Consider the following 25,615-nt stretch of genomic DNA (forward strand, 5'->3'; position numbering starts at 1 on the left):
CATTCAAGAGAATCCCCAAAACACTTCTCCCTGATGGTAATATTAATAATAACCTTTAACACTTTAATCAAACAACATCTGCTTATCCCAGGTCCTTGGGAAGGAGTAGATAAGTGGATAAAAACGTCAAATCCAGTCTAAACATCTGGCTGACTAAGCATAATAATAACAGCAATAACTGAGTTCTATTACCCAGTATGAATATATAAGACGATCATCTTCACTCTTATTTGGACTAACCCTGTTTTTCTGGGTTAGTCCAAATATAATCTGATATAATCATTTTTTTTAAAAAAACAACCACCTTTCCAGACAATTATTACAAAAAGTCCTATTTCTATTCCATTAAATTTGAATGCTTGCCATTCCCTGCAGACAGTGATAATACTAAAAAGTTAATGATGCTGTCACATGAACCTTGATTCCTAGTGACTACATTGAAATATATATGCAGATGTCATCAGTGCAGTGATCTGAATTATTTATTAATTTGTTCAATTTCTACGGCCACCTACTTCAGTCAGTGACTGGGCTGCTTATAATTAAAATGTTAAACAACATTTTAAACAATAAAAATAGTATAGCCAACAAAAAAACATTAAAAACATCCAATTTAGCATACACAAGACCAAGATATTTGGCAAGTTAGCAATTTAGCCAGGATATAGTGCTCTTGGCACATTCAGCAGTCCAGCCTTGGGAGCATAGCCAGGGTTTTAGGGCCTTATGAAAGATTAGCAGGGTTGGGCCCATTCTGATCTCCTGGGGATGTTCCATAGAGCAGGGGCCACTTAGAAAAAGCTCACCTAAGTCCCCCAGTTGACATTCTTTGGCTGATAAGATCTGCAGCATGCCCTTTCTGCTTGACCTAGTTGGACAGGTACAGACTCTTGAAAAAAGGGTAACCCTGAGGTACCCCAGTTCCAAGCTATGTAGAAATTTATAAGTAACAACCAGCACCTTGACTTGCACCTAACAACACAATGCTAAACTGTGCAGCTCATGCAGGAGTAGTTATGCGTGCTATATATCTGGAAGTAGTAGTCCTCAACTTATGACCACAATTGGGCCCAAAATATGTTTGCGTGAGACAGTTGTTAAGTGAGTTCTACTTGGTACAATTAGTAAGTGAATTACTGCAGTTAAGTTAGTAATATGATTGTTAAGTGAACCTGGCTTTCCCATTGACTTTGCTAGTCAGAAGGTCACAAAAGGGGATCATGACCTGGAACACTGCAAATGTCATAAATATGAGCCAGTTGACAAGTGTCTGAGTTTTAATCACGACTATGGTATGCTGCAACAGATGAAAGTGTGAAAAATGGTCATAAGTCACATTTTCAATGCCTAGTTTAAATGGTCATTAAACAAACGCAGTCAAGGGTATCTGTACTATTTGCCAACTGCATTCTGCACCAGTTGGACCTTCAGAATGGTCTTCAGGGCAGTCCCATATAGAGTGTGTTACAGAAGTCCAATCGCTGATTATATTTGATTATCCAGAAAGTGATTTGGATAATTTTCCCATTTGAATTTACAAAAGAGGCTTCTTGATAAGGCTTTAAAGAATCTTGTGAGGAGGGACGAATTAAAAATAAAAAGAAATCAAGTTCTAGCATATTATTTGAGGATACTACAGACCAAAATTGTTAGACATAAAAGGAATATAAACTTGGTTTATTTGATCGAAGTTAAAGCAGATCTGTTGTCTCTGATAACCTTTAATGGCTAGTGGCTATTTTTGTGTGCAATTTATGGATTTTATGTAGCTGACACTCACCACGCTATAGGATGCTCTGTTGCTTCTATCTTTTATTATTTCTGCCTGTGTGCTACATTCCGATCCCTTAGGAAATTTTCAGAGCAAAATGAGAATCGCGACTCATCAGCTGACGCCACGCCATTTTTTACATGCGCTTCATGACGCTATACCTTCTAAGCGCATTTTTGTAGTCTTAATGGCAATAATGCAAACAGCTCTTTCCGTGCGTGGCCCACAAACACTGCATCGAGAGTAAATTTAACGAAGAACCTTCTTCCCCTCCCTTATTGAGTGGGAGTCACCCAAATTAACCCGCAATCTCACTGCGAGTCTACAGATTGGAAGATTACGGGAACGCCTGCCTCCTACAGTCATAGGAGGCTCCCCTTTCGGCACATGCGCCCTAGCCGCTAAAGAGTCTCCTTACTTGGGAGAGTGAGAGGAACCTTGATTCTCTTGCGTCGCGCTCCGGTTCAGTCTCTTCGATTGAGAGCATGGCGGCTGCCTACAGGCTCGTCTTGGTTCGGCACGGCGAGAGCGCCTGGAACCTAGAGAATCGGTTCAGTGGCTGGTACGATGCGGATTTGAGCCCAGCCGGGCAGGAAGAAGCGCGGCGCGGCGGCGAAGCACTGAGAGGTGAAGATGCGGGAGGGAGCGGGCAGGATGGAGGGAGCGACGGGGACGTTGATGCTCGACTGCCAGGGCCGCCTCTGCTCATTTTTCACCCCGAGAAAATTGGGGCGGGAGGGCAGGGGGGGGTGTAACGGGGGGACTGGATTATTCTGAAATTGGGGGGGGTGGGGTGGGGGGTGGATAATTTTGGATTGTATATAAAGGTCATAAATGCAGCCTGTAATAACGGGGGAGGGAGAATTCTGTTGACTTTAACCACCTGATGTGGGCTTTAAAAAAAAAATCCCTCTCCAGGGGGCTTAGTGTTTCGGGCCAAGCTTTTGCCTTGAAAAGTAATTCATACTCACATCCGTGTGTCCCCGGTGTCATTGAATTAGATGCAGATGGGGGGGGGATTTGGGGAAAATTGGCTCGCGGATGCAAAAATGCTCCATTTCCCCACGCTAAGCGTGGGCAATGGGGGACCGAAGTAGCTTTGGGGGGGGGGGGAGGGAGAGAGAGCTGGGCGTTTTAGAGAAAATGGTCCCGGGGCGCCCGCAGGTTCTGTCGCGACCGCCGGAACTTGCTTAGAGAACAAAAGACAAGAGAGATTTTTGCCTGGGCACGTGCGATCAGCCTCGTCTCTGTCGGCGGAGAAAGGCGAGAAGGGGGCCTTCCTGCCGGAGGCGAAAAGGAGGAGTCTCCCAATAGCCGGATCCCGGTCCTGTTCCCTTTCGGAGTTCAGTGATTCCGGCAAGCCCTTTGCCAAGCCTCGACGAACCCTTTGGTGGTTTTGCTAGGGCTACCTGACATTCAACTCCAGGATAACAGAAGAAAACGTTCTGATTGTTAAAAAAAAAGCCCTATTCGGTATTTTTTTTTAAAGGGTCGTTTTAATTTAAGTAGATGGTGGCTGCTATTTTTTTAAGAGCCTCCCTACTTCCCAACTGTCCATGTTTGGCAGTCTCCTTGAGTTGCGTTATTTTTCCATCTGCCCCTGAGGGCACAATAGTATCTTACTGATTTCCAAGGAAAGCATCCAGCAGTGAGACTATCTAGAATCTAGATGCATTGGCAATTGGGTGATAATTTGTTAAGGAAATGTAGTAGAAGCTGAGTCATTCGGTGCTGCAACAGAGAAAGGCGACTTTGTGCCCAATGCAGGAAGTGGGGGAGGGCCAGGAAATATTTAAGACCTGCACCCTTGCAGGTTTAAGAAACAGCCTAATCCCGCTCTTTAGTTTACTAATCTCAAAGCCTGAAAGAGAACCCCAGTCCTCTCAGGATGAAGCTGTGGAATCTCCCCAAAGTTTCATCGGATTTCTCCAGCAAATTATAAAATCTGTGGAAAGTTTTTGTTAATGCATTAAAATATGAATATTAAAATTATATTTTTAATTTGTTGATGCACTTGAAAGCCAATCTGAATAGAATGTAAATTGTAAATTTGGCCTTTCCTGGGAATACTATTTAAAGCAAGATTATTTCAATTCAGTGTTATAGTATCCAAGGAATAAAAAGGTCAACAGTTCTAATATTGATGTGTGCATGTTGCACTGTATAAATAAGTTATTTTTTAAAAATTACACCTTTCATTTTAGCAGATTCTGGCAAGTAGCGAAGCACACATACAAACATACACACTTTTTTTTCTTTGCTGGAAGGGCAGTTCAGATTGTGAAAACCCTTTCATCACAGACTAGGACTGGGAGAACACCAGATGGATGTCCTTTCAAAGAGCTGGTGGCAGGAATGAGGAAGGGCATGAGGCTCCAGAGTACTTCTAAAAGAGGAAATTTTAATCCTCTATCCCTGTGCCCATTCATCTCCTGCACTGAAATAATTTATCAGTGCTCATTTTAGATATAATGGCAAATGATTAACGAACAAATGTAAATATATCAGGATTCCATACTAATATGCTATTTTACAATGTTTGGAGCACTTCAGAACTAAAGATTAAATGAGTCAGGATGATTAATTGTATGTCAGTAATAATTGTGGTAAAGATAAATGAGTTACAGTATTCTCTCCGGGTGCGCTTCAGGGTACTGATGACCACCTTTAAAGCACTCCATGGTAGTGGATCTGGGTACTTGAGAGACCGCCTTCTGCCGATTACCTCCCTCCGACCGATTAGATCGCACAGACTGGGCCTCCTCCGAATCCCATCCGCCAGTCAATGTCGACTGGCGACTATACGGAGGAGAGCCTTTTCTGTTGCAGCTCCGACCCTGTGGAACGATCTCCCCGTCGAGATCCGCACCCTCACCACCATCCAGACCTTTCGCGCAGCCCTCAAGACCTGGCTCTCCCATCAGGCCTGGGGATAGGTTCCCAATTTACCCGCCCGAGTGTTGACTGTTGAATGAAAGTTGTGTTTTATTATTTTTCTTTTGTTCACATTTTGTTTGTTTTTTGATATTGCACCCCCTTCCCCGTGATTGTAAGCCGCCCTGAGTCCCCTCAGGGAAAAGGGCGGCCTATAAATCTTAATAAATGACTAAATGACTAAAAAATGACTTTCTGGGCTCTTCTAGATGCTAAATATGAGTTTGACATCTGCTTCACATCTGTGCAGAAGAGGGCCATCCGGACCCTCTGGACTGTGCTGGATATTCTTGACCAAATGTGGTTACCTGTAGTGAGGACCTGGCGTCTTAATGAAAGGCATTATGGTGGTCTAACAGGCCTTAACAAGGCTGAGACAGCTGCTAAACACGGTGAAGCCCAAGTCAAGATATGGAGGCGTTCCTTTGACATCCCTCCACCTCCAATGGAGCCTGATCACCCTTTCTATAGCACCATTAGCAAGGTAAAATGAAGTTCTAATCCAGTAATCTGATGAAGATAGTTGTTTCTTTGAGGTTATTTTAAAGTAATTGTCATGCTGGGATTAGGATATAATTACTGTAATTTCAATTGCTTTTTGTTTTATTATTTCTGACTCAAACAATAGTTCCATTGTAGTTCACTTTTATCTCATTTAATACCTCTATTCATACAATATTCTTACTGGCCCATGTGGGATATGATTATATACTGTTTTTTTTAGCAGAATTTTAGAATAGATTGCTCTCATGCAATTAATCATTGACATTGGCCTTTCATGAATGTTTGTTTTTAATGGATGGGAACAGTCAAGGGTATTCTTAAACTGGCAAAATTTTCCACCTATGCAATATTTGTTAATGAATTAAGAAATAGCTAGAGCATTGACCTCACATGCTGTTGTAAACTGTAATACATTTTCATGTACTTTGGTAATATAATTAAATGTAGGATACTAATTTAAATATTTAAAGACTAGTTCACCAGGAAGCTACATAGTACAATTAAACTGTGAATAGGGCTACTAAAGAGGCAACCAATCCAGATAAGGTATGAATCCAATAATGAGTGATATTGAAAACAATTTTTCAGTGATTGAAGATGGTAAAAAGTTAAGGCGTTACTTAATGTTATACAACTTCATTAGACACCTTAAAATTATTTATTGCCTAACATGGCTGGAAATATTAAGTCACAGTAGCACAGATCTAAAAATATCATTGAGCAGGAATTACAAAAAAATTACAATAGCCTATGCAAGTTCTTAAGTGCCTAACGTGTCAAGTGAGCAGGTAGCTTCAGGCACAATTTTTCTAAAGCATTTTTTTGAAGTACAGCAGTTTATAACAAGTCTTGAGAAAACACGAATCAATCACTGTGATTAAGTTGCCGCTGCCTTTCTTTCCTTCTCCAGGATCGCCGCTATGCTGATCTTACTGAAGATCAGCTACCTACATGTGAGAGTTTGAAAGATACTATTGCCCGGGCACTGCCTTTCTGGAATGAAGAAATTGTTCCTCAGATCAAGGAAGGCAAGCGAGTACTCATTGCAGCCCATGGTAACAGTCTCCGAGGCATTGTGAAACATCTAGAAGGTGAGTATTCTGTTTGTAACTTGGGAACAAAAACTAATTAAGCCTGACTCAGTCTAGAAAGTTAGTTGAACCAAAGTTCTCTGGTAACTGGTCCTGAATGGGATAATACAATAAAGCTTTTTACCTTGTCATATATTTTCATGTATATATGTTATTCTTTGCAGGAATGTCTGAGGCAGCAATCATGGAACTCAATCTGCCCACTGGAATACCAATAGTCTATGAGCTGGACAAAAATTTGAAGCCTATCAAGCCAATGCAGTTCCTGGGAGATGAGGAGACTGTCCGTAAAGCTATGGAAGCTGTGGCAGCTCAGGGCAAAGTTAAGAAATGAGGGCAGGCAAAATAATCAGTAGTATAACCCCTCTTTCCCTTTCCTAGCACATGCCTCAAGGGACAGGGCTGAAGAGCCAGAGATGGTGAAGCTTATGAGAGCCATGGCTTATCCTTCAACATTTACATTTCTCCAGCAGGATCTGGCTAGATATTTGAGAGATGCGGACCATAGATCAGCAGGGTTACTGACAGAAACAAATCCCAAAGCAATGAAATTCAGTGCTGCTGAAATGAAGGGGAGACCAAGGTTTTCTCAAGGGAACCTTTGCTGTCTTTTATGTGAGAACTCCAGTTAGTCAAGTATTGCTTCACTTCGTTTTGCCATTCAGGATGGTTGCAAGGACCATTTTTTAGTTTTTTTTTTATTTTGCATAAGCAGCATGCCATTTCACTTAAGCTAGATGAAAAGCCAATTCTTATTTCATTGCCTTCTGAATGTAGGAAGGGTGAGACTAGGACTAGCTCCCACTCTGGAATTTCCACCTGTGATCCAATAACTTTGTGTAGTGCCAGTAAACCCTGATACTGTGTATCATGTTGCTTTTCTACCCCATAGTCTGTGTGTTGTCTCTGCCTTTTGGATGGCAGATTTACACTAGAGCTAATTTCACTGTACAATGGCTGAATTTGCCCTAGTCTCGGTAAAATAAAGGAATTATGTGCAATAGCTGCTGTGTCTGTATTACTTGTAAAAGTGGCTTAATAATATACCATTAAGAAATTGAACTATTCCAATGAAGAACATCACCCGAGTTGCCAATTGTAGGTGAAACAAATGTTTGTATGAGAGGGAGATATTCAAACCAGGAGTACAGATACATGACCTGTCTGGGGCCACACTCCCAAAACGCTGGATCAGAATAAATATATTGGGGGGGGGGGTGACTCATTTGTGTGCTTCCTCAAATGCCACTCCAATGCTGTGAACAATACTTTGACTGAAAAACATTGTGCATCACAGGTGATGTCAAAAATAAGATAAAATGTGTACAGGAAATACACGGACATGGACAGGTGGAAGAAAACATTTTTGATGTGGGATTTTATTGGGGGGAGGGGAAATTCTGGTCAAAAATACGTTTTGTATTCACTCCTGGAAACAATTCCAAAGTTTGAGCACTGGAAGGATATTGAAATGTGCATTATTTGGGACTGCATATCTTGCTATCAAATATTGTCAAAAGATGCAGAGTTGCAAAATTTTATGTGCCAGAGACTGACTGACTGCCACTTTATAGACTGCCTCAGTAGTTTGGCATGAAAGCCTACTTCTTCCCAAAATATTACGTTTTATGTAAATCTAATTTTTCCATAAGCCAAAATATAATTTTAACATTTTTTTCATCAAGTTCCTAGTTTTTATCCCATCTTTCCTTGCGACACTGAGACAACTTGAGACTCAAAAGGCCTTTCAATTAAAGTATATTTGAAGAGAAATGGATATTGATTTAGGCTTACTTCCTGGGCAGGCCAGTGACTTGTAATATACAAGAGAAAAAGTCAGCCTTTATGGATTGTTTTCTTGTCCTTTTGCTTTTCTAAATCAGAGTTTAGCTGCTTCAATTGAAGGCAGAAATCAGAGTAGAAAGTTTTCTGAATTATAAAACAATAAAATTAGGTTACAAAATAAAAGTTCTAATCACAATGTCCTTCACTAAAAAGCTCTGCTGCATTTTTGAAGTTGCTTTCTTTTTCTTTCAACTTCCTCTGGTTCTTCTAGGATTAATGTTTTCTGCTACTAGTCGTATGTTTTGGTGTATGCATTTTTCACTATGTCTGCAGAAATTGAGGCTGAACACGGGCTACTTTGCGCAGTTCCTTGCCATGCGTACTGGGACACTGCATTTCACACCAGCTGATTGGCACCATCTGTAAACCTGAAATTTAAAGAAAGTCAATATTTATATAGACATACCACCCTCTTGGGGGGAAAAAAAGTCACTTCCCTTTGAAAATTACCCTGCAATTAATTTCTGATATTGTCACAACCTGCCTATCTTTAAATTCAGGAAAGATAGTCCTTGACTTACAACCGTTCATTTAGTGACTCTTCAGTTACAACGGCACTGAAAAAAATGACTTATGACCATGTTCCACACATCATCATTGCAGCATCCATATGATCACGTGATTTACATTCGGATGCTTGACAACTGACTCAGATTTATGATGGTTGCAGCATCGCAGCCATGTAATCCCTTTTGCACCCTTCTGACGAGCAAAGTCAATGAGGAAACCAGATTCATTTAAACAATTTTGTTATTAATTTAAGAACTGCAGTGATTTACTTAACAAATGTGATGAAAATAAGACGTAAAATGGAGAAAACTCACTTAAGAAATTTCTCACTTCACATAACTTGGGTTCAATTGTGGTCGTAAGTTGAAGACTACCTGTAATTCCAGTTCAAAACGAGACTCTCATGAATAGCTTTCATCTGAACACTGAAAAGCAGCTATTTATGTGGACAATACCGTTTTCCCGAAAATAAGACCTCCCTGGATAATAAGCCAAATTGGGCTTTTGAGCGCATCTGCTAAAATGACCCTCGCCCCTGAAAATAAACCCTTCCCAAAAATATTGGAACACAGCAGCGGCCATGAGGTGACCACGCTTGCCGCCTCCTGCACCTCAAAAATAATAAGACCTCACCGAAAATAAGGCCACACACTTATTTCGGGGATCAAAAGAAAATAAGACCATGTCTTATTTTTGGGGAAACACGGTATTATTCTAGATTTTCCCATTTATATATAGTGACACAGCATAAATGATATTTCCTACAAAATCACATCTGCAGAGTGTTGAAACTTAAAAAGGTACCAGAGTGTACATTTAAGCTATGCTTTTTCAATTTATTCAGAAGATAATTGTTCTTACCTGCTTCACTATGAGCCACCACTACCCCGAGCTCATTTTCTGCTGTGGTCAGCAAATAATTTGATTGTGCATCCCCTAAAGAGATCTAATCCCACACGTTATGGAAAAATGTTTGAAAATTTCCATAGAAATGTAGGCATAAAGATAACAACAGAAAAAGGATACAACTTTGGCCAAAACAATATCTCCTGGACGGAAACTCTTGTAAACCTCTATCTATCAGCATATAAAGTAGGAGGAAAGAAGAAAGCAAATGTCAAAATGTGAGGACAATTTCAAGGGACAAATGTCTCTGGCAAATAGAGCAATAAAGCTTGGATTAAGAAAGGTTTGAAATAATTATGACATTTAAAAAAAATTCTGAAGTAAGATACAGGTGGCCCTCGCTTAACCACAATAATTGAGACTGGAATTTCTATCACTGATGTAAACGTAATGTCATATGACCATATTCTTGAGCATGGTCTATGGCATTCGCAGCAGTCTCCAGTTATTGCCATTATACGAATTATTGTGGGTAGTTAAGGCAGGACCTCATGTGATCCAGACTTCCTGCCAGCTTCCTCATTGACTTTGCTTAGAGGAAACCAGCAGGGATGTTTGCAAATCACAACCAATGGTCCAAAACCCAGGCAATTTGCCAAGTGATCATGATTATATAAGCAGGGGGGAGGGGGAGCTGCAATAGATGGAACTTTGAGGACTGGTCATAAAGTATCGCTTGTTCAGTGCCACTATAAGGTCAGGTGGTTGCTGAATGAGTGGCTGTTAACCATTTGTATTCTTACACCAGGAATCAAATCACTACCCCAAATAGGCAACTGCATTCATTTTTGTTCCTAGCAAGTTTTAGCCATCACCTGAAAACTATACCAATACATGTGAAATAAAATGATTGAACATTTCTGTATGTTCATACACATTAATGTAAAATATTTTTCTGCCATATTTTCTTCATTTGATATAACCAAATATAAAGCCACCTGACCTTGTCCTTCTCTGTAGCTCGGATATCTTCTCTCCTATAATGGAAGAGAAGATGAAACCATAATTTTGCCATTTTCCTCTCTTACCTCTTCAACTAATCTTACAAAACAAGTGACTTTATCTTCCCTCCCCATCCTACTCCCTCCCATCCCATCTTTCAGTTACAGTGGATTGTTTATATTTTTACTGCATATGGGCTTATTATATTTTATTTTCTAATATTGTAAACCACCCAGAGTTACCCTTCTGGTAAAGTGAGCATCAATAAAACCATCAATAAATTTAATAAATAAGTAAAATAAAACATGTATATTGTGTAATAATGTAATTTAGAAAGAGGAATTAGCTAATTATATGAACAGATTATAATCAGCAGAGCTTTAGAGTCAACAATATTTCCATTTTTCATTATCAAATATCAATAACGAGAACCATATGGACTATTAACATAATGTAGTTGGCTTATTCTAATGCCACCTTCAAAAGATGTCCACAAACAAGTTTTCTTCATACCGTATTGTTCCACGGAATGGGGATTTTAATGGTGTAGAACCAACATACAAAATATGCACCTTGGCAAAACGAGAATTAATACTGCAAACCTGAAGAGGAAAAGAGGAAGAGAGAAAGCAACTTTTAGCAACTATCTGTTCTCTCTTATAACTTAAGGACTGTAATCAATAATGCTTCAGTTCCACATAGTGAAAATAACCAAGCTAACCTCCAAACTAGGATATATAAGCCTTTTCTTTCTGCAACATCACAGTGGGCCTACTAAATATTGAATGCGGGGACTAACCAACTAAAAAACATGTAAAAATAAATGCAGACAGCAACACTGGCAATATATTATGATTATAATTGGGATCTAGGTTTTACATACTCATTTTATTGTAGGGAAAATGATCTCACATTTAACCAATACCACAGAAAGATTAGACAAAAACCTACCGTATTTTTCAGAGTATAAGACGCACCAAGATTTTGAAGAGGCAAATTTAAAAAAAAGGTTTTTGCACTGCAGACCTCCCTGCTTTTTTTACAAAAAAAAAAAAAAAAAGGGCACGAATAGCTTTTAGAAGGCTTGTAGAGTGCTCCTGGGAGGTGGGGTGGGACCAAAAATGAGCAAAAAAATGGCCCGTTTTTCACAAAAACAGGCTTGTTCTTGTCAAAAAAAAAAGGGCATGCATAGCCTTTAGGAGGCTTATAGAGTGCTTTTGGGGGAGGGGCAAATTTGAGCAAAAAACGTCCTGTTTTTCACTCATTTCTGCTCTCCCCAGCCCCCAGGAGCACTCTGCAAGGCTCCTAAGGGCTATGCACGGTGACTTTGGTGAAGGGGGGGTGGGAGGCAAAATATGCTGTATTCAGTGTCTAAGACGCCCCCAGATTTCCAGCCTCTTTTTTGAGGAAAAAAGGTGTGTCTTATACGCTGAAAAATATGGCAATTTGTTTCATTCATCACACTGTTAGCAAATTTAAGGTGAGCTTCCAAAGATGAATGATCTGTAGGGGGAAAAAACCCTACTCTTCACTTATGGGTAAATATGGCATTCTATCTATTTATATTACCTTTTATATTCTTGACACTAATACCTGGATTAAAAATAACAAGGAAATTTTTAGATAAATATGCTACCTTGCAAGTCACTGTGGCTCCCACATCAGGCAGTAGCTGAGATTCCACATCTCTCATCACAGAGATTACCGGGAGCTGTAGGGAGTGTGAAAAACCAGCATGATTCAGCATTGAGTATTGAGCTACCACCAAAAGATAAGTTGAAGTCCAACCCCTTCTGGATTACCAGTATGTCAAGTCATTCAAAGCATGAAATCATTATCATTATCCCCCACCCCACTATCATCCACAGCACACCACTACATGCAGTCCTTGTTTAATGATGTTTCACAAATTATAATGTTCTTGGAAAGGGTGCTTTACAGGCAATAAAAGACTTCTGGCTATTGTAAAATATTGCATTCTCCCCCTTCTCCGTTATATGACTGGATTTTGCGCACTTGGCAACAGGCTCAAATTTACAACTGGTTGCAGTGTCCTGCAATCATGTGGCCACAATTTGCTATGTTATTTTTACTGGTTTCCAGCATCTTTTGCTGTTTCTGTAATCAAACTTATAATTATATGATTCATTTAATGAACATATGATTTAGAGTTACAATGATTACATGTTTAGCTTAATGACAGTTGTAAAAATGGTAATAAAATCAGGTCCACTGACATGGGTGCACAACTTACAACTGAAATCCCAGACGCAACTGAGGTTAAGAAGTTATTTCTATGCAGAAATACTTAATTCTCACCATGCCATTCTCACTTTTCTTTATGAAACAACCAGCCAAAGAGGCAAAGATGGAACCATGGCGTGTGTAGGTACCATTCCCAGGGGTTCCTTCCTCTAAACTGCAGAGTCGCTCTCCTGTGAAACAGAACACAAGCCCAAACATTTTATTTTCCGACTGCCACATCTTCTCATGTTCTAAATCAAGGGTGTCAAATTTGCGGCCTGCAAGCCAGATGCATCATGTGCTGGTCATGCCCCCCCCATTTTAGCAAAGGGAAAAGTCACAATATGTCACGTGACACCATGATGCGACTTTGACACCCCTGTTCTAAACACTCATGTCTGATTGCTCTCACTAGAAATTACTTCCTCTGTGACACGTGCATAAGTTTGTGTGCAACAAAAAATAGATACCATAGATAGAATAAATGAGTAAAGAAAAACATAAGAACACAAGAATAAACCAACTGGATCAGGCCAAAGGTTAATCCAACAGTTTGTTTCTCACCATGACCAAGGAAAAATCTCTGAAGTGTTTTCAAACAGATGGTATTATACCTATAGGCATGTAGTCCCTAATTGGGAGATGACAATACATCTCAAGACTGGAAGCCTTTGACTGATGTCATCCATGAATTTATCTAATCCCGCCATTAAAACATCCAAATAAATTATTTTTGTCACATCCTGAAATAAATTCCACAAAATAATTTTGCACTATATAGAAAAATGCTGTATTTTATCAATTCTAAAGAGTTAACATCTTCATAGAGGTATCCACTAAGATTCCAAGATTAGTGTCAACTGGAATTTCTTTTGTGTATCTGTACAGTTATGGTATTTTGCCTAAAAGTGATTTAAATTGAATCACACTTAATTAGATATTCATCCATTTAAAACATATTCTTCTGGAGGTTTTTATAATCACTTTTGGTTTTGACTATCCTAAGTATTTTAGTATCATCTGTAAACTTGGGCAGCTCCATACTTATGTTTAAGATGATTAACGATTAAGCTTAAAAGCATTGGTCCTCGCATGGGATCTTGTAGAATTCACTTCTTACTTCACAGAAAAAATCCAATTTATTTTTAATTTCTGCTTTTGATTTTTTAATTAATTTGCAACCCTGTAGGAATGTTCCATGGCTGCTAATTTTACTCAACAGCCCTTGAAGAAGAACTGTAAAGGTTTTCTGAAAATCCAAGTACACAATCCAAGTACACAAAGTGCTCTGGTTGAAAGCTTCTCCAAAGCATCTATCTAAACCACTGGAGAGGCTGCTAGAATAGATGGTGAAGACTTATAAAATGTATAATATTCCACCTAGAACCGTGAAATGTTCCTTTGCTAGACAGGGTCGAATGACCATTTGTTGTGGAAAGTAGAGGATTCCTCAAGTGAACAGAGGGTTGATCTGGATGATCTACCAGATCCCTTCCAGTTACATTCGTAGATATATATGAACTAAAACCGACGCCTAACAAATCCAATCCGGTTCCTACAAACCAATTCACAGAGTCCCCAATTCAGCCCCACAAAGCTCTCTGGAGCTGAGCCCAGGAAATTAGCACTCAACCCGGGAATGGTCCCTCTTACAACGGCTCCCATCCTTCCCTCTCCCAGTCACCCACCAGGAACACAGTAGCGCACAGGAGCCATGCCGGGCTACGGAAAGGACTTCGCGCTAGGCCGCCTCTTCCCCGCGGGTGGCTGGAATTTCCATTGGCCGATTCCAGGCTCACGTGACTTCCTCCACGCACGCGTTCTTCCGAACAGCAGCAGAGCAACTGTAACTAGGAGGCCGGCGGAAAAGAATGGGCTTTGAAGCGCATTGCATGACGGGAAGTGTAGTTTCATGTAGCTTAGCCAACGTGTAGTCGCGCATGTGCGAATAAGGATAAGGGGGGGGGGAGGGAAAAAAATGATGCCGGGAAGGCTGCAATTGTCGAGGAGAGGTCTGTAGAACGGGGTTGATTGAGCCCCCCAAATGGCAGCTCCAGGTAAGCGGGGAAGAGTTGGAAGGAAACCGATTTGACAGTGATGTCTATTGGTGAACGGCCTTTTTCCGCGTCTTTGGGTTTCCCCGGCTTGCGCCTCCAGAAGTTCCTGCATTGCTGTTTAGGGCTTAGCCTTCTTGCTGAAGACTCTGATGGTCCCCGTGCTCTGGGCGTTGATGTTGCTTGTTGCTGTGAAACGAATCTGGGATGAAGCTTCCTTCGCTGGCCGAAGAATTGCCTAGCCTCCTGCTTGAAATGCGTGCGGGCAAGACCTCTTTTAGGATGCTTTGGTTTCTCGCGTCTTAAAAGGACGATTGGCCGAAGCAGACGTGCTTCTCCTTCTTTAAGCCTTGGCCTTCTCCAAAGATTCCGATGAATAGATGCGACAATTGCTTTCTTTCTCCTTCCCCGTCTGCGATTGATTTTTTATTGCCAAAGCCATATGTGTGCCTAAGTAGCTGAGCTTTGCACAAAGGCGGAGTTACAACCCGGGCACACCTTTTTCAACTTCGAGAGTCAGAAAGTATTACAACCTTTAGAAAGCGGTTCATTGGCTCTGCTTCCCGGGTTCCGTTATGTCGTGGGTGTCGGTGTAAATTTGGTTGGCAAAAGGCAATGACAGGAAGACAAAATACTTGTGTGTTACTAAATATTCAGTACATGCTTACATTATTTTTTTCTGTAGCCTACTCGTGCTTAATGAATTAATGTAAGCATTTTGTCCTGCAAGAATAACCAGGATCTTCTGATCTTCCCTCTAAATATCCTACCCCATGAAAATTACTGGTAATTGAGATCTGTTCTTTGTGAATATTATACAGCGATTATACAATGATTTGACAACATTGGTTTTTAGTGCATAATTCTTTGGACAACAAGACCTGTGCTAAAGTATTGCACTTCCCACAGCTGCCAAATGAAGTGGATTCAGGTAATTCTTGACTCACCATGAAATATTTGCGTATGAGAAACTGATCACCCTGCTTAACCTATGTGGTCATAATCTGTATAGTCATATTGTCTCTTTACAAATGGTGGGGACTCTTAATACATGGAGGAGGGCATTATTGTATTTAAAATAGGTAGTGGAAGGCCAGAGAATTTGAGGCAATGATGGGATGCAAGCAAGACTGATTTAGATTTTTCAGGATAGTAGTATTATTGTTTATAATTTTCAGGTTGATTTTACAAAGCTTTCCACATGATTTGTTGGTTTCTTCTGGAACTTAACAGGAAACCACACTCCTGCACTTGGTGAATTATCATCAAACTTCAGAATGAAGTTCCTCAATATCAAAGAAAGAATTCCACTTTGTATGCCGAGATAACATTAAGAATAAATAATATGTTTTCTATTGACTATAGCAGAACTCTTATTTGAAATAAGAACTGGGAGGAGAGAGATATTAATATTTTGTTGGCATAAAACCAGTAACAGTTGTTGCAGTTTTAGACAGAACCATGTAGGTCTAATTTTACATTGACTAAAATTTAATTTGATCTGCCACAGCATCACCTTACCAGGGTGCTTTTGGCTCCCACAGAGGACTTCTCAGAGTCATTCTCACTTAATATTAATTGGCCAAGATCAGTTTTCTCCAGAGCTCATCCAGCTCAAGTTCCTTCTTGTTTTTTGATTAGCAGCTGCTTGACGCTGGAGTTCTACAAACAGGTAAAAGTCATATTTTAAACATTTGGCCTTCCTTGCTGGCCATAGACTAGTCCAAGTGGGATGATTGGCTCAAGTGAGGCAGAGATGCCAAGGAAGAGATTAGTTTTGAGAGGGATTAGTGATTATGGAATACGTTGGTATTTAGAAAAGATAGAGAAAAAAGCATGAATGAGAAATGAAAGCAATGATTTTTTTAGAATAATTTCTAGCTACATTACTTATTCTTAAATCTAAGAGTGTTGTATAAAGTGTATCCTATTCAAGAGTATTGGGCTAAATTCTAGTTATTCCTTCGCTGTTTAAATGATGTTCGTGTTGACTAGAGATTATGGAGAACCGATGTCCAATATCTCAGAGAGGTGCCTAATCCTGGATTACAATTCCAGACCATGCCAGTTTCATCAGTTCTAATATCCTTACCATTTGATATATTTTTGGCTTCCTCTGATTTAGTCCTTTTTCTCCCTTTATTATGATTTTCTGCAGTTATGCAGGGGAAAAAGAAACCCAAACATACCGGTAATCATAAAAGATATGCTCTTCAGGCAATTGTAGACCAAGTTCTGAGCACAGCCTGCATTCTGAATACTATATGCATACAGGCACACAGGTATCTTGCTGTTCAGCCTAGGAAAGTAAACAGAAGCATCAGTAAAGTCAAAACCTTTATTGCTGTGTTATTATCCCCATTGGTATTATGGAAGAGGGCATAACTCTTCCATTAATGCTGCATTGGAGACATGAGTGATTCCCCAGCCACAATGGGGAAAGATTTTGTTGCAAAGATTCTTCACCTACGCGCAGTTGGGCATTACCTAACAAGATGACAATGGAGCAGTACCCAGAGCACTGCTCTGAATGTTTGGTGCAAACATTTTTCTCACCAAGCCCTGTCATATACTTTCTGACACTTCCTCCTTTCTTCCCAGGTTCTGAGCTGCAGGGATGAGGAGTCGCCGGCGGATGTACTCCGCTGTCATGCGTCTCTTCCTGAAGTGTTTGCGGATAGGTCAGCGGCGTCGGTTCTGGCTGACCCAGCAAGTGGAACAACTGTGGCTATATGGACATCTCTGTTTGCGCTCTCTGTTTTACAACTCTTTTGCTGATGGCGACACAGCTCTTGATGCCCTCTTTGAGCCTATATATTGGCTGGTAGATCATGTCACTCGTTGGTTTGGAGTGGTGAGTACTTACAAAGACAAACAAAAATTGGGGTGGGGGTGGGGTTAAGGAGAGATATTTTCTGTATTAATAAAGTTGCCGCTCTAGTTTTCAAGCTACATGCATAGATATTTCAACCTCATTCCGTGTTTCCCCGAAAATATGACATGTCCTGATAATAAGGCCATGCCACATTTTTCTGGTGGGCAAAAATATAAGCCCTCCCCCACAAATAATCCCCCTGGACAACCCCCCACCTCCGGCCAGGCAGAGTGCCACTCATCAACCTAGGGGTATCCCGAAGTTGCCAAGCCGCGGGAACTGGGGGGAAGGCAAAGGTGATTGCGTTGCTTGGCACCTTCGGTTTACCACTAGGTTGGTGAGCAGTGCTATGCCCAGCTGAAGAGGGGGGTTGCCAGGCGGCTGCTCTCTTATGAGCGGGCTCCCAAAGAGCTGGGCACAGCAGCCACCCGGCAAACCGCCTTTCCAGCCAGGCACAGCACCATTCACTGACCTAGGGGTATCGCCAAGCCGCGTGAGTTCACCGCCGCCTGGCTCCTGTGGCTTGGCACCTTCGAAATGCCTCTAGGTCAGTGAATGGTGCTCTGCACAGCTGGAGAGGGGAGTTGCACAAGCGGCTGTTCCGCTTTAGCTCGCGCGCCTCCCAGCCTCATGATGCCCTGGCCCAGCTTTCCCTGCAGAGCCAGAGCATCTCCGCTGCCGCCACCATTCCAGCGTGGCTTTTTTGGTGGCTTCCAAACTGAGTGTCCCGCAGTGGCCGCTCTGGGCGTACGCTCTATGGTTGTACGCTCTGGGAGTATGCTCTACCGGCAGCTGACTCACAACCATAGAGCGTACGCCCAGAGCGGCCATTGCCAGAAGCCTCAGTTTGGAAGCTGCTGAAAAAGCCATGCTGGGATGGCAGCAGCAGAGGTGATCTGGCTCTGTGGGGAGAGCTGGGCGAGGGCATCGTGAGGCTGGGAGGTGCTTGAGCGAAAGCGGAACAGCTGCTTGCGCAACCCCCCTACAGCCATGCAGAGTGCCATTCACTGGCATTTCGAAGGCGCCAAGCTGCGGGAGCCGGGCGGCAACGAACAGGCGCTCACGCAGCTTGGAGATACCCCTAGGCCAGTGAATGGTGCTGTGCCTGGCTGGAAAGGGGATTTGCTGAGCGGCTGCTTGTGAGTGTGGTCACCTCATGGCTGTTGTGCTGCGCTGCTGCGACAGCACAACACAGCCGTTCGCCCCTGAGGCTGTGCCCGGCTCTTTGGGAGCCCATTCGCAAGAGAGCAGCTGCCCGGCAACCCCAAAACAACAAACCCTCCCCTGATAATAAGGCCCAAGCCATATTTTGTGGGTAAAAAGAAAATAAGACCGTGTCTTATTTTTGGGGAAACATGGTAAGTAAAGCCAGGAGATTAAAAAAAGGACTGAAATTGCAGGAGGAAGTGGCATTAGGACTTCATAGAATCTGCTAACTATTATCTCTTTTGGCTTCCCAGAAAACAAAAAGGGCTTAATAAGGGGATGTATCTGCCATACACCCTTTCTCTTCAGAAGGGCTGACTTGGAATATAGTGTCTTGCTAGCGCAAATTCCTTTATACCTTCAACAGGTGTTTGTGGCTCTGGTGATAACACTGACCACTTCTGTGGTGGGCATAGTGTACATTTGCCTCCTTCCAATGATTCTCCAGACCTATCCCATTCCCTGGATCTTCTGGCATATTGTCTATGGCCATTGGAACCTTGTCATGATTGTTTTCCATTACTACATGGCTATAACTACTCAGCCTGGTTATCCACCACAGGTAGGACTGAGGCTTTAATATTTATATTTGGACTTATTTTATTATTTAATCTTTCTTTAGATTCATAAGCAGGACTGCTCAGCACGGTTTCCAGCCTTTTTTCTGCCTACCTGGGTTCACACAACTTACTGAACTATCCTCCAGCCAACCACATTTCAGCCTTAGGTGCTCTGCAAACCATATGGTTAATTTATGATTCAGTGTGTTGTGTAAATCCAGAACATTGGGCTCAGTTAACTATGGGTAAATATATTGTGAAAATCTGACCACTAGTCATTTTACTATGAAATATCATGGACCAAAATCAGCTGGAGTTGTTTACATGCTGTGAACAACAACCCCCCCCCCCCCAAAAAAAAAGAGTATGCCAAAGTTCAGAAGCACTGCCCCAGAGCTTCTGATCGTTAGCTTTGGTAAGAATGAAAAGGCAATACCTTTTCTACTCAACAATACTTACCCAAGTATTTTTAGCCAAAAGTCTAAGAAGCTATGCTCCACCATGCTCAGAAATGCTGCTTTTCCCTTCCTACAGCACCCAAAGAATGATCTTGCTGCTGTGTCAATATGCAGAAAATGTATTGCCCCCAAACCTGCCCGGACCCACCACTGTAGCATCTGCAACAGGTGAGCCATCATTGTGTCAAATCTGCATTTCATTTCTTTCATTCTTCCCTGCCATCTGTCCTTTTTTTTGTGGGGGGGTGCCATCCTTGTTTTTTGAGAACCTTGGAAAAAACTCTACTCTTGGCCTCTTTTGTTGCAAGGCACACAGCGACCCCATATGAGGTTCTGCAAGTTTCATTTCTTGCTGTTTCCTCTCAACGTATGGAAATTATTAATTAGATTTATTTCTGCAAATCTGTGAACATGAAATATGAGGCATACAACTCTCGTCTAGCAGTTCTTAGGAATCTGTTAGTCTTCATTCTGATTGCTAATTTTCCTTCAGTATATTCCTGCTTGTTATATTTTAATAAACTGCTCAGATAGTTGACTTAGAATAATACGTGAGCACCAATGCATGCATTTATATGGTGCAAAGTTTCTCTGAGGTAGACGCGAAGTGTTAATGGTGGCATTTTTTAATCTCATAATTGCCTCAGCAGTAGGACTGACTGGCTTAAGCTGTGGGCTTTTGTTCTGTTGTACAAGTCTAATTTTAGAAGATAGTATTTGTAGCTCAGGGTTGAATTGTGGAGTCCTGACTGTTCACTGAGCTTGAGTGTTTTCTTGCAGACGTTTCATTATCCAGCTAAGTCACATCATAAGCACAGTCTAATGTTCCCTGTATTGTGTTTCAGCTGCATTATAAAAGTTTCAGATAATTTTTTTCCAAAGGGAAATTTGGACTGACACATAAAGCAGGGTTGTTTGTAAGAAGGGAAAAAATTGCACAAACCTGATAGGTTCCTATGTATTGATCTTGTATAAGGTCTGTTACTGCTGGGATTACAAATAGATTCTAGCTATAAATCTAAATCTACTTCTCTTCCTCTTGGTGAATTTGAATTTTTTGCACTCTTCAGTAATTAAAAAATATTTAATTTCATCACCTAAAGCAATAAAGACCAAACATTTGCTTTCAGTTTTTAGAAATGAAAGTTAGCCTTTTCAAATAGCTAACACTGTACATTTTATTGTGATTATGCATCTGTAGAGTACACAGTCTTATCTTTGGGCACACAACATTAGCTTCTTTAATATTAATAATTATGAAGTAATCAATAAAAATACATACTTTGTTTTTAATCATAATATGCCAGCTGCACTGATTTCCAATTTGCTTCTGGGTGCAATTTAAGGTGCTGGCTGTTATCTATAAAGCCTGTATGGCACAGGGCAGGGTTACTTGAAGGACTGGCTGTGTTCTACCACTGCTGCCTGGTTAGTTCAATCCTGAAGTTGGCGTGTTCCTAGTTTCCTTGAGATTGTTTCTCAGGGCCTGAGAAGGAAGACTTTTCAATAGCAGCAACTGCACTCTGGAAGAGGTTCCCCCCAAGATTTGGATGACCCCAATTCTGCTGTTTAGAAGAGCCATGAAGATCTGGTTCTTTACCCAGGCAGAGTGAGAGTTCTGACCACCACACTTGCCATTTTTTAAAATCTTTTTTTTCTTCATTTTCTTGATTTTATTATAATTTCTGTGATTGTTACAAGCTAATCAAGGGTATTGAGAGTAGGATAGCACACAAGCTTAATACATTATTATTCCCAAGACTGGGAAATAATGTTCATAGTCCATTAGGTCTCATATTAAAGGTAATATGCAACTCAGCCGCTGGTTTATTTTGTTTTTGACCTCTATGGTTGAACTGTTCCTTTGTTAATAGTTATGCTGCATATCAATAACCCTTCTATGATTAAAATTAATGCCATTTCCCTCTCACAGGTGTGTGTTGAAGATGGACCATCACTGCCGTATCCTTTTGCAGGTCTATAATAGGACTAAGGGTAAAAGATCAGGTTCAGATGGATTGTTTGTTGAAGAAATCTAAGTGATTCTGTTCCCATAAACAGAAAGAAAATAATTGTCCAAAGCAAGTGATTTATGGCATGCATCAGGAAAACGTTTGACGGCTTCTCTGTTTAACACAAGTGGTTCACATTGAAGGTACAAAAGAATGCTGTGGGAATTAGGTGTGAGCAGCGTTTGTAGGCTGGGCTGTTGTAAATGGGAAAAGGTTGGCTTTCTCCCTGGAGTTAAAGATCTTTAACCTAAAGAGACAGCATGGCTTAACAACTGTGTGGGACACTACAATCATCGCTATTTCTTCTCCTTCATGCTTTTCATGACCATGGGCTGCATCTACAGCAGTATCAGTGGCTGGGACATGTTCTGGGAAGCTTATGCTGCCATTGAGGTGAGCACAGGAGGCAGACTGTTTTCTTTAGGGGAAAGGCCTTGAAACCTGCAGAGGTGCTGCCCTATGCAGCAGGGGTGCGTATAGGCCAAGAATTAAACGAGGGTAACTGGTGGCCTTTTTTCCATCCGATAGAAAATGAAACTACTTGACAAGGAGAAACTGCACGTGACAGCCAATCAGGTGGGGTATCTGCTCATCAGCTGCTGAAGTCAAAGCAGGACAGGGCATATAATGGGAGTTTAGTTTCATTTTAGTTCCATTCCGATTTTACAAAAGTGATTGACACAACAATTCACTTTTAATTTCCTGGGCAGACACACCTTCCATTCTTCCTCACAAGGGAGCTATGGAACACCATTCAACTGGCATTTTGTCCCTACACATGGAGGGAATATTTCCCAAACCAGATGTTTTGTCTGCTTTTGAAAGACAAATGATAATGGGGAATAAGGAAACTGTGTCCAGGGTCCCAGTGCTCTGCCCATCTCTCTCATGACCATAGTCTTTGTGTCTTAAAAATATACCAGGCTTGCTTGTTGTGCTTTCCATTTCATTTGTTCATCCTAGAAAGCCCTTGGCAGCTTCTGGCTTGGGCCACTGCTTTCTCTTCCCTGCGTTCTTACTTCCAATTGTGGCAACATCTGCTCTTACTTGCAGACTTACTCCCAGACACCACCACCCACCTTTTCCTTCCGCCAGCGAGCTTTCCACAAGAGCATAGTGTACGCCTGGGTCCTCTGCAGGTAACTGATCTAGTTCTTTGGTGGAAAGAGGTGGGAGGGAAAAAAGCTACTTCAAGAAACTTTCAGAGTGCTTCCAAGTCAATCTTGGAGTATCCCAGTTTGCATGGTGCTCCAGAGGTATTCCTCTCAGCACAGTTCAACATCCTTGTTTTTTAAACTGTTTCTCTCAGTTCAGTAGCCTTGGCATTGGGTGCCCTCATGCTCTGGCATTCAGCCCTCATCACCCGTGGCGAGACCAGCATCGAACGACACATCAATCGCAAAGAAAAAAAGAGGCTACAGAAAAAGAGCAAGGTAAAGGAAGAGGCTGAATTTCCAAAAGGGAGAAAGAAAAAGGGGGACAGACCCACTCAGCTGTAGACCAAAAGTTATTTTTAGCATGCCTAGCATGTCTCTTAAAACCTACAAATCTTTTAAATTTGCCTGTTTTTAACTTTTCTGTCTTTTAGAAACACAAGGCATTTTTTACACTGCAGTTCATCATAGCTTTAAATTTTATGCTACTTTATTTGGGTTATTTTAACACATTTAGAAGTCTATATACGCATCATCATCATCTAGTAAAGGGTTTAACTGTTTTTTCCCTCAGTTGATTGTTTCTGTGATTTTTGATGGTCTCCCCTATAAGGTCTGTGTATCACAGATAAACTATAGGCCTTTCTTTACTAGCAATTTAGAATTTATCAAGTAACTCAGATAGAGGGAATTTTGAGGACAAACTTTTCAAGAGCATTTTCTTTTACTATGGTTGACACTTCTAACAGAAAAATTCAATGCCAATTACCATGAGCTTGCTTTATTGTATATTTTAAAGATGCCTTGTATGCAGTTTTGTTGTTAAATATCTGAAGTCCTTGCCAATCATACTGAAATACATGCAAACCTTTTCTCCTCTATAGAGGAAGAATGCTTGAGTTAGAATTAAAATAAGTGAATTGCATTTCATTCCCCTTTTCTCTTGGCTCTAGGTATTTCGAAATCCATACAGCTTTGGTCCACTGGGCAACTGGAAGGTTTTCCTGGGTGTCGAAAGACAGAGGTAACAGATATGCATGTACTACATAGCATGGATGCTCCAGATGAGGAAACAAATTATCATAACTGGAATTATTTAGACTCATAATATATGACTATTCTAAGTACCTGGCAATTAGAAAATGCTAACAGAAGCACTATTAAAACAGACTTCCATGTCTTCCTGCACTACAGGAAGTTCTTGATTTACAACCACAATTGGCACCAAAATTTTGGTCAAAAGTCAAGATGTCATGTTTCCAGTTTATTTTATGATTATTTTTATGATGGTCAAGCAAGTCGCCACATTCCTTAAGCAAACCATGTGGTCATTAAGTGTGAACCCATTTTATTTACTGGGTGCTTTTTGCTGGAAAATGGAAAAAAAGTTGCTAATGATCACATGATAGGGGATGCCACAACCCAGTATAAATGTGAGCTGGTTGCCAAGCAATCAAAATGTGATCATGTGACTACAGGGGTGGGATGGCAACCATAACTTCAAGAATGGGTCATGAGTACAGTACCTTTTGAATGTATTATAACTTCAAATGGTCATTAACCAGTCATACATTGAGGACTACTTGTACACATTTCTTACTGAAGCCTTGTTCTTTTTCCCAGACACTGGCTCACTCGAGTTCTACTACCTTCCCCACATCCCCCTTATGGATCTGGCTTGAGTTGGGAAACTCCTCCTTATGTTGCTCAACAGAAGATGCCACTTTTGGCGATTTGAGTTGGATGAAGAACAAAGTGTCCCAGCCGGTGGAAGACCTGAAACCACAGGCTTCTTTCATTGGAAAGCATAACAGAATACATGGTCCCTAAACTGGCAGGCTAACATCACAGTGGCATCTGCAATGAACTGCTCATCCCACAGGAGACTGGAGAACATCCAGCTGCAGTCGGGGATTTATTGCCTGTGTCTGTTTTGTTTTGCACACAGTCCAATGGGGCTGGAGCAAAGTATTGTCAGTTTTGAGGAGGGAGCAAGTAGTTCTTTCCTGTAAGGACAGATTTTTTACCATAAAAATAAATATAAAAAACAACCATCTCCTCTTTAGTGGGAAAAGGAGCAGTGAAAAGATTGAATACAAACTGTTGATTCATAACAAACAGCAGTAGACTGTTTTTTTTAAAAAAATATAGTAATTATTTACTTTTAATACTGATTTCTGATTCAATGGTTATTTCAAGCAACAAGCAGTATTGAAACTAAGCAACATGTCCATTACCAATCTCTATCCAGGCTATATTCAACAAGTTATTTTTCCAGTCGATGGGACAAATTAATGTTTCAACAGCTACAATTCAGCTGCAGCTCTAGAACATATATGGTTTATTTCTATAACACACTTAACAAGGTTATTTAAAGAGACAGAAGTCTAGAGTTATCCCTTCCCCAACAGGCAGAAATCTGTACTGGGTTTGACCTAGTTAAACCTTCACCGATATAATACACTAATAATGAGAACATGGCATGATTGGCTAGTAACTCTTTTTATAGCAAAAATCCCCCCCCCTCGGTTAGCCAGAGTGGCCTTGCC

General features: G+C 41.0%; 3 protein-coding genes across 6 annotated transcripts; 2 read left to right on the plus strand and 1 right to left on the minus strand.

Annotated features, from left to right (window-relative positions):
- Window positions 1–2,161: 2,161 nt before the first annotated feature.
- On the plus strand, window positions 2,162–7,303 carry PGAM1 (phosphoglycerate mutase 1). 2 transcript variants are annotated; one of them, XM_032225844.1, is made up of 4 exons: window positions 2,162–2,398; window positions 4,915–5,189; window positions 6,120–6,300; window positions 6,465–7,303. In XM_032225844.1, the coding sequence occupies exons 1-4, from the start codon at window positions 2,257–2,259 to the stop codon at window positions 6,632–6,634; spliced, it is 768 nt and encodes a 255-aa protein (XP_032081735.1). In that variant the 5' UTR covers window positions 2,162–2,256; the 3' UTR covers window positions 6,635–7,303. The 2 variants fall into 2 exon arrangements, with proteins under 2 accessions (XP_032081735.1, XP_032081736.1); XM_032225845.1 differs by lacking the exon at window positions 2,162–2,398 and adding an exon at window positions 4,036–4,402 and having other exon boundaries at window positions 4,897–5,189.
- A 358-nt stretch (window positions 7,304–7,661) lies between these two features.
- EXOSC1 (exosome component 1) lies at window positions 7,662–14,558 on the minus strand. Of its 2 annotated transcripts, XM_032225846.1 has the most exons (8): window positions 14,436–14,558; window positions 12,823–12,938; window positions 12,140–12,214; window positions 11,017–11,105; window positions 10,505–10,538; window positions 9,682–9,732; window positions 9,517–9,601; window positions 7,662–8,513 (listed from the first exon to the last, which is right to left on the minus strand). In XM_032225846.1, exons 1-8 carry the CDS (start codon window positions 14,461–14,463, stop codon window positions 8,407–8,409), a joined length of 585 nt encoding a protein of 194 aa, XP_032081737.1. In that variant the 5' UTR covers window positions 14,464–14,558; the 3' UTR covers window positions 7,662–8,406. The 2 variants fall into 2 exon arrangements, with proteins under 2 accessions (XP_032081737.1, XP_032081738.1); XM_032225847.1 differs by lacking the exon at window positions 9,682–9,732.
- A 143-nt stretch (window positions 14,559–14,701) lies between these two features.
- Window positions 14,702–25,240, plus strand: ZDHHC16 (zinc finger DHHC-type palmitoyltransferase 16). 2 transcript variants are annotated; one of them, XM_032225841.1, is made up of 11 exons: window positions 14,702–14,804; window positions 17,403–17,655; window positions 19,250–19,444; window positions 19,977–20,068; window positions 21,834–21,862; window positions 22,172–22,305; window positions 22,441–22,488; window positions 22,966–23,051; window positions 23,222–23,345; window positions 24,020–24,090; window positions 24,690–25,240. In XM_032225841.1, exons 2-11 carry the CDS (start codon window positions 17,419–17,421, stop codon window positions 24,802–24,804), a joined length of 1,131 nt encoding a protein of 376 aa, XP_032081732.1. In that variant the 5' UTR covers window positions 14,702–14,804; window positions 17,403–17,418; the 3' UTR covers window positions 24,805–25,240. The 2 variants fall into 2 exon arrangements, with proteins under 2 accessions (XP_032081732.1, XP_032081733.1); XM_032225842.1 differs by lacking the exon at window positions 22,441–22,488.
- The last annotated feature ends 375 nt before the right edge of the window (window positions 25,241–25,615 follow it).

The sequence above is a fragment of the Thamnophis elegans genome, chromosome 10, assembly GCF_009769535.1.
Source record: "Thamnophis elegans isolate rThaEle1 chromosome 10, rThaEle1.pri, whole genome shotgun sequence".
Lineage (NCBI taxonomy): Eukaryota > Metazoa > Chordata > Lepidosauria > Squamata > Colubridae > Thamnophis > Thamnophis elegans.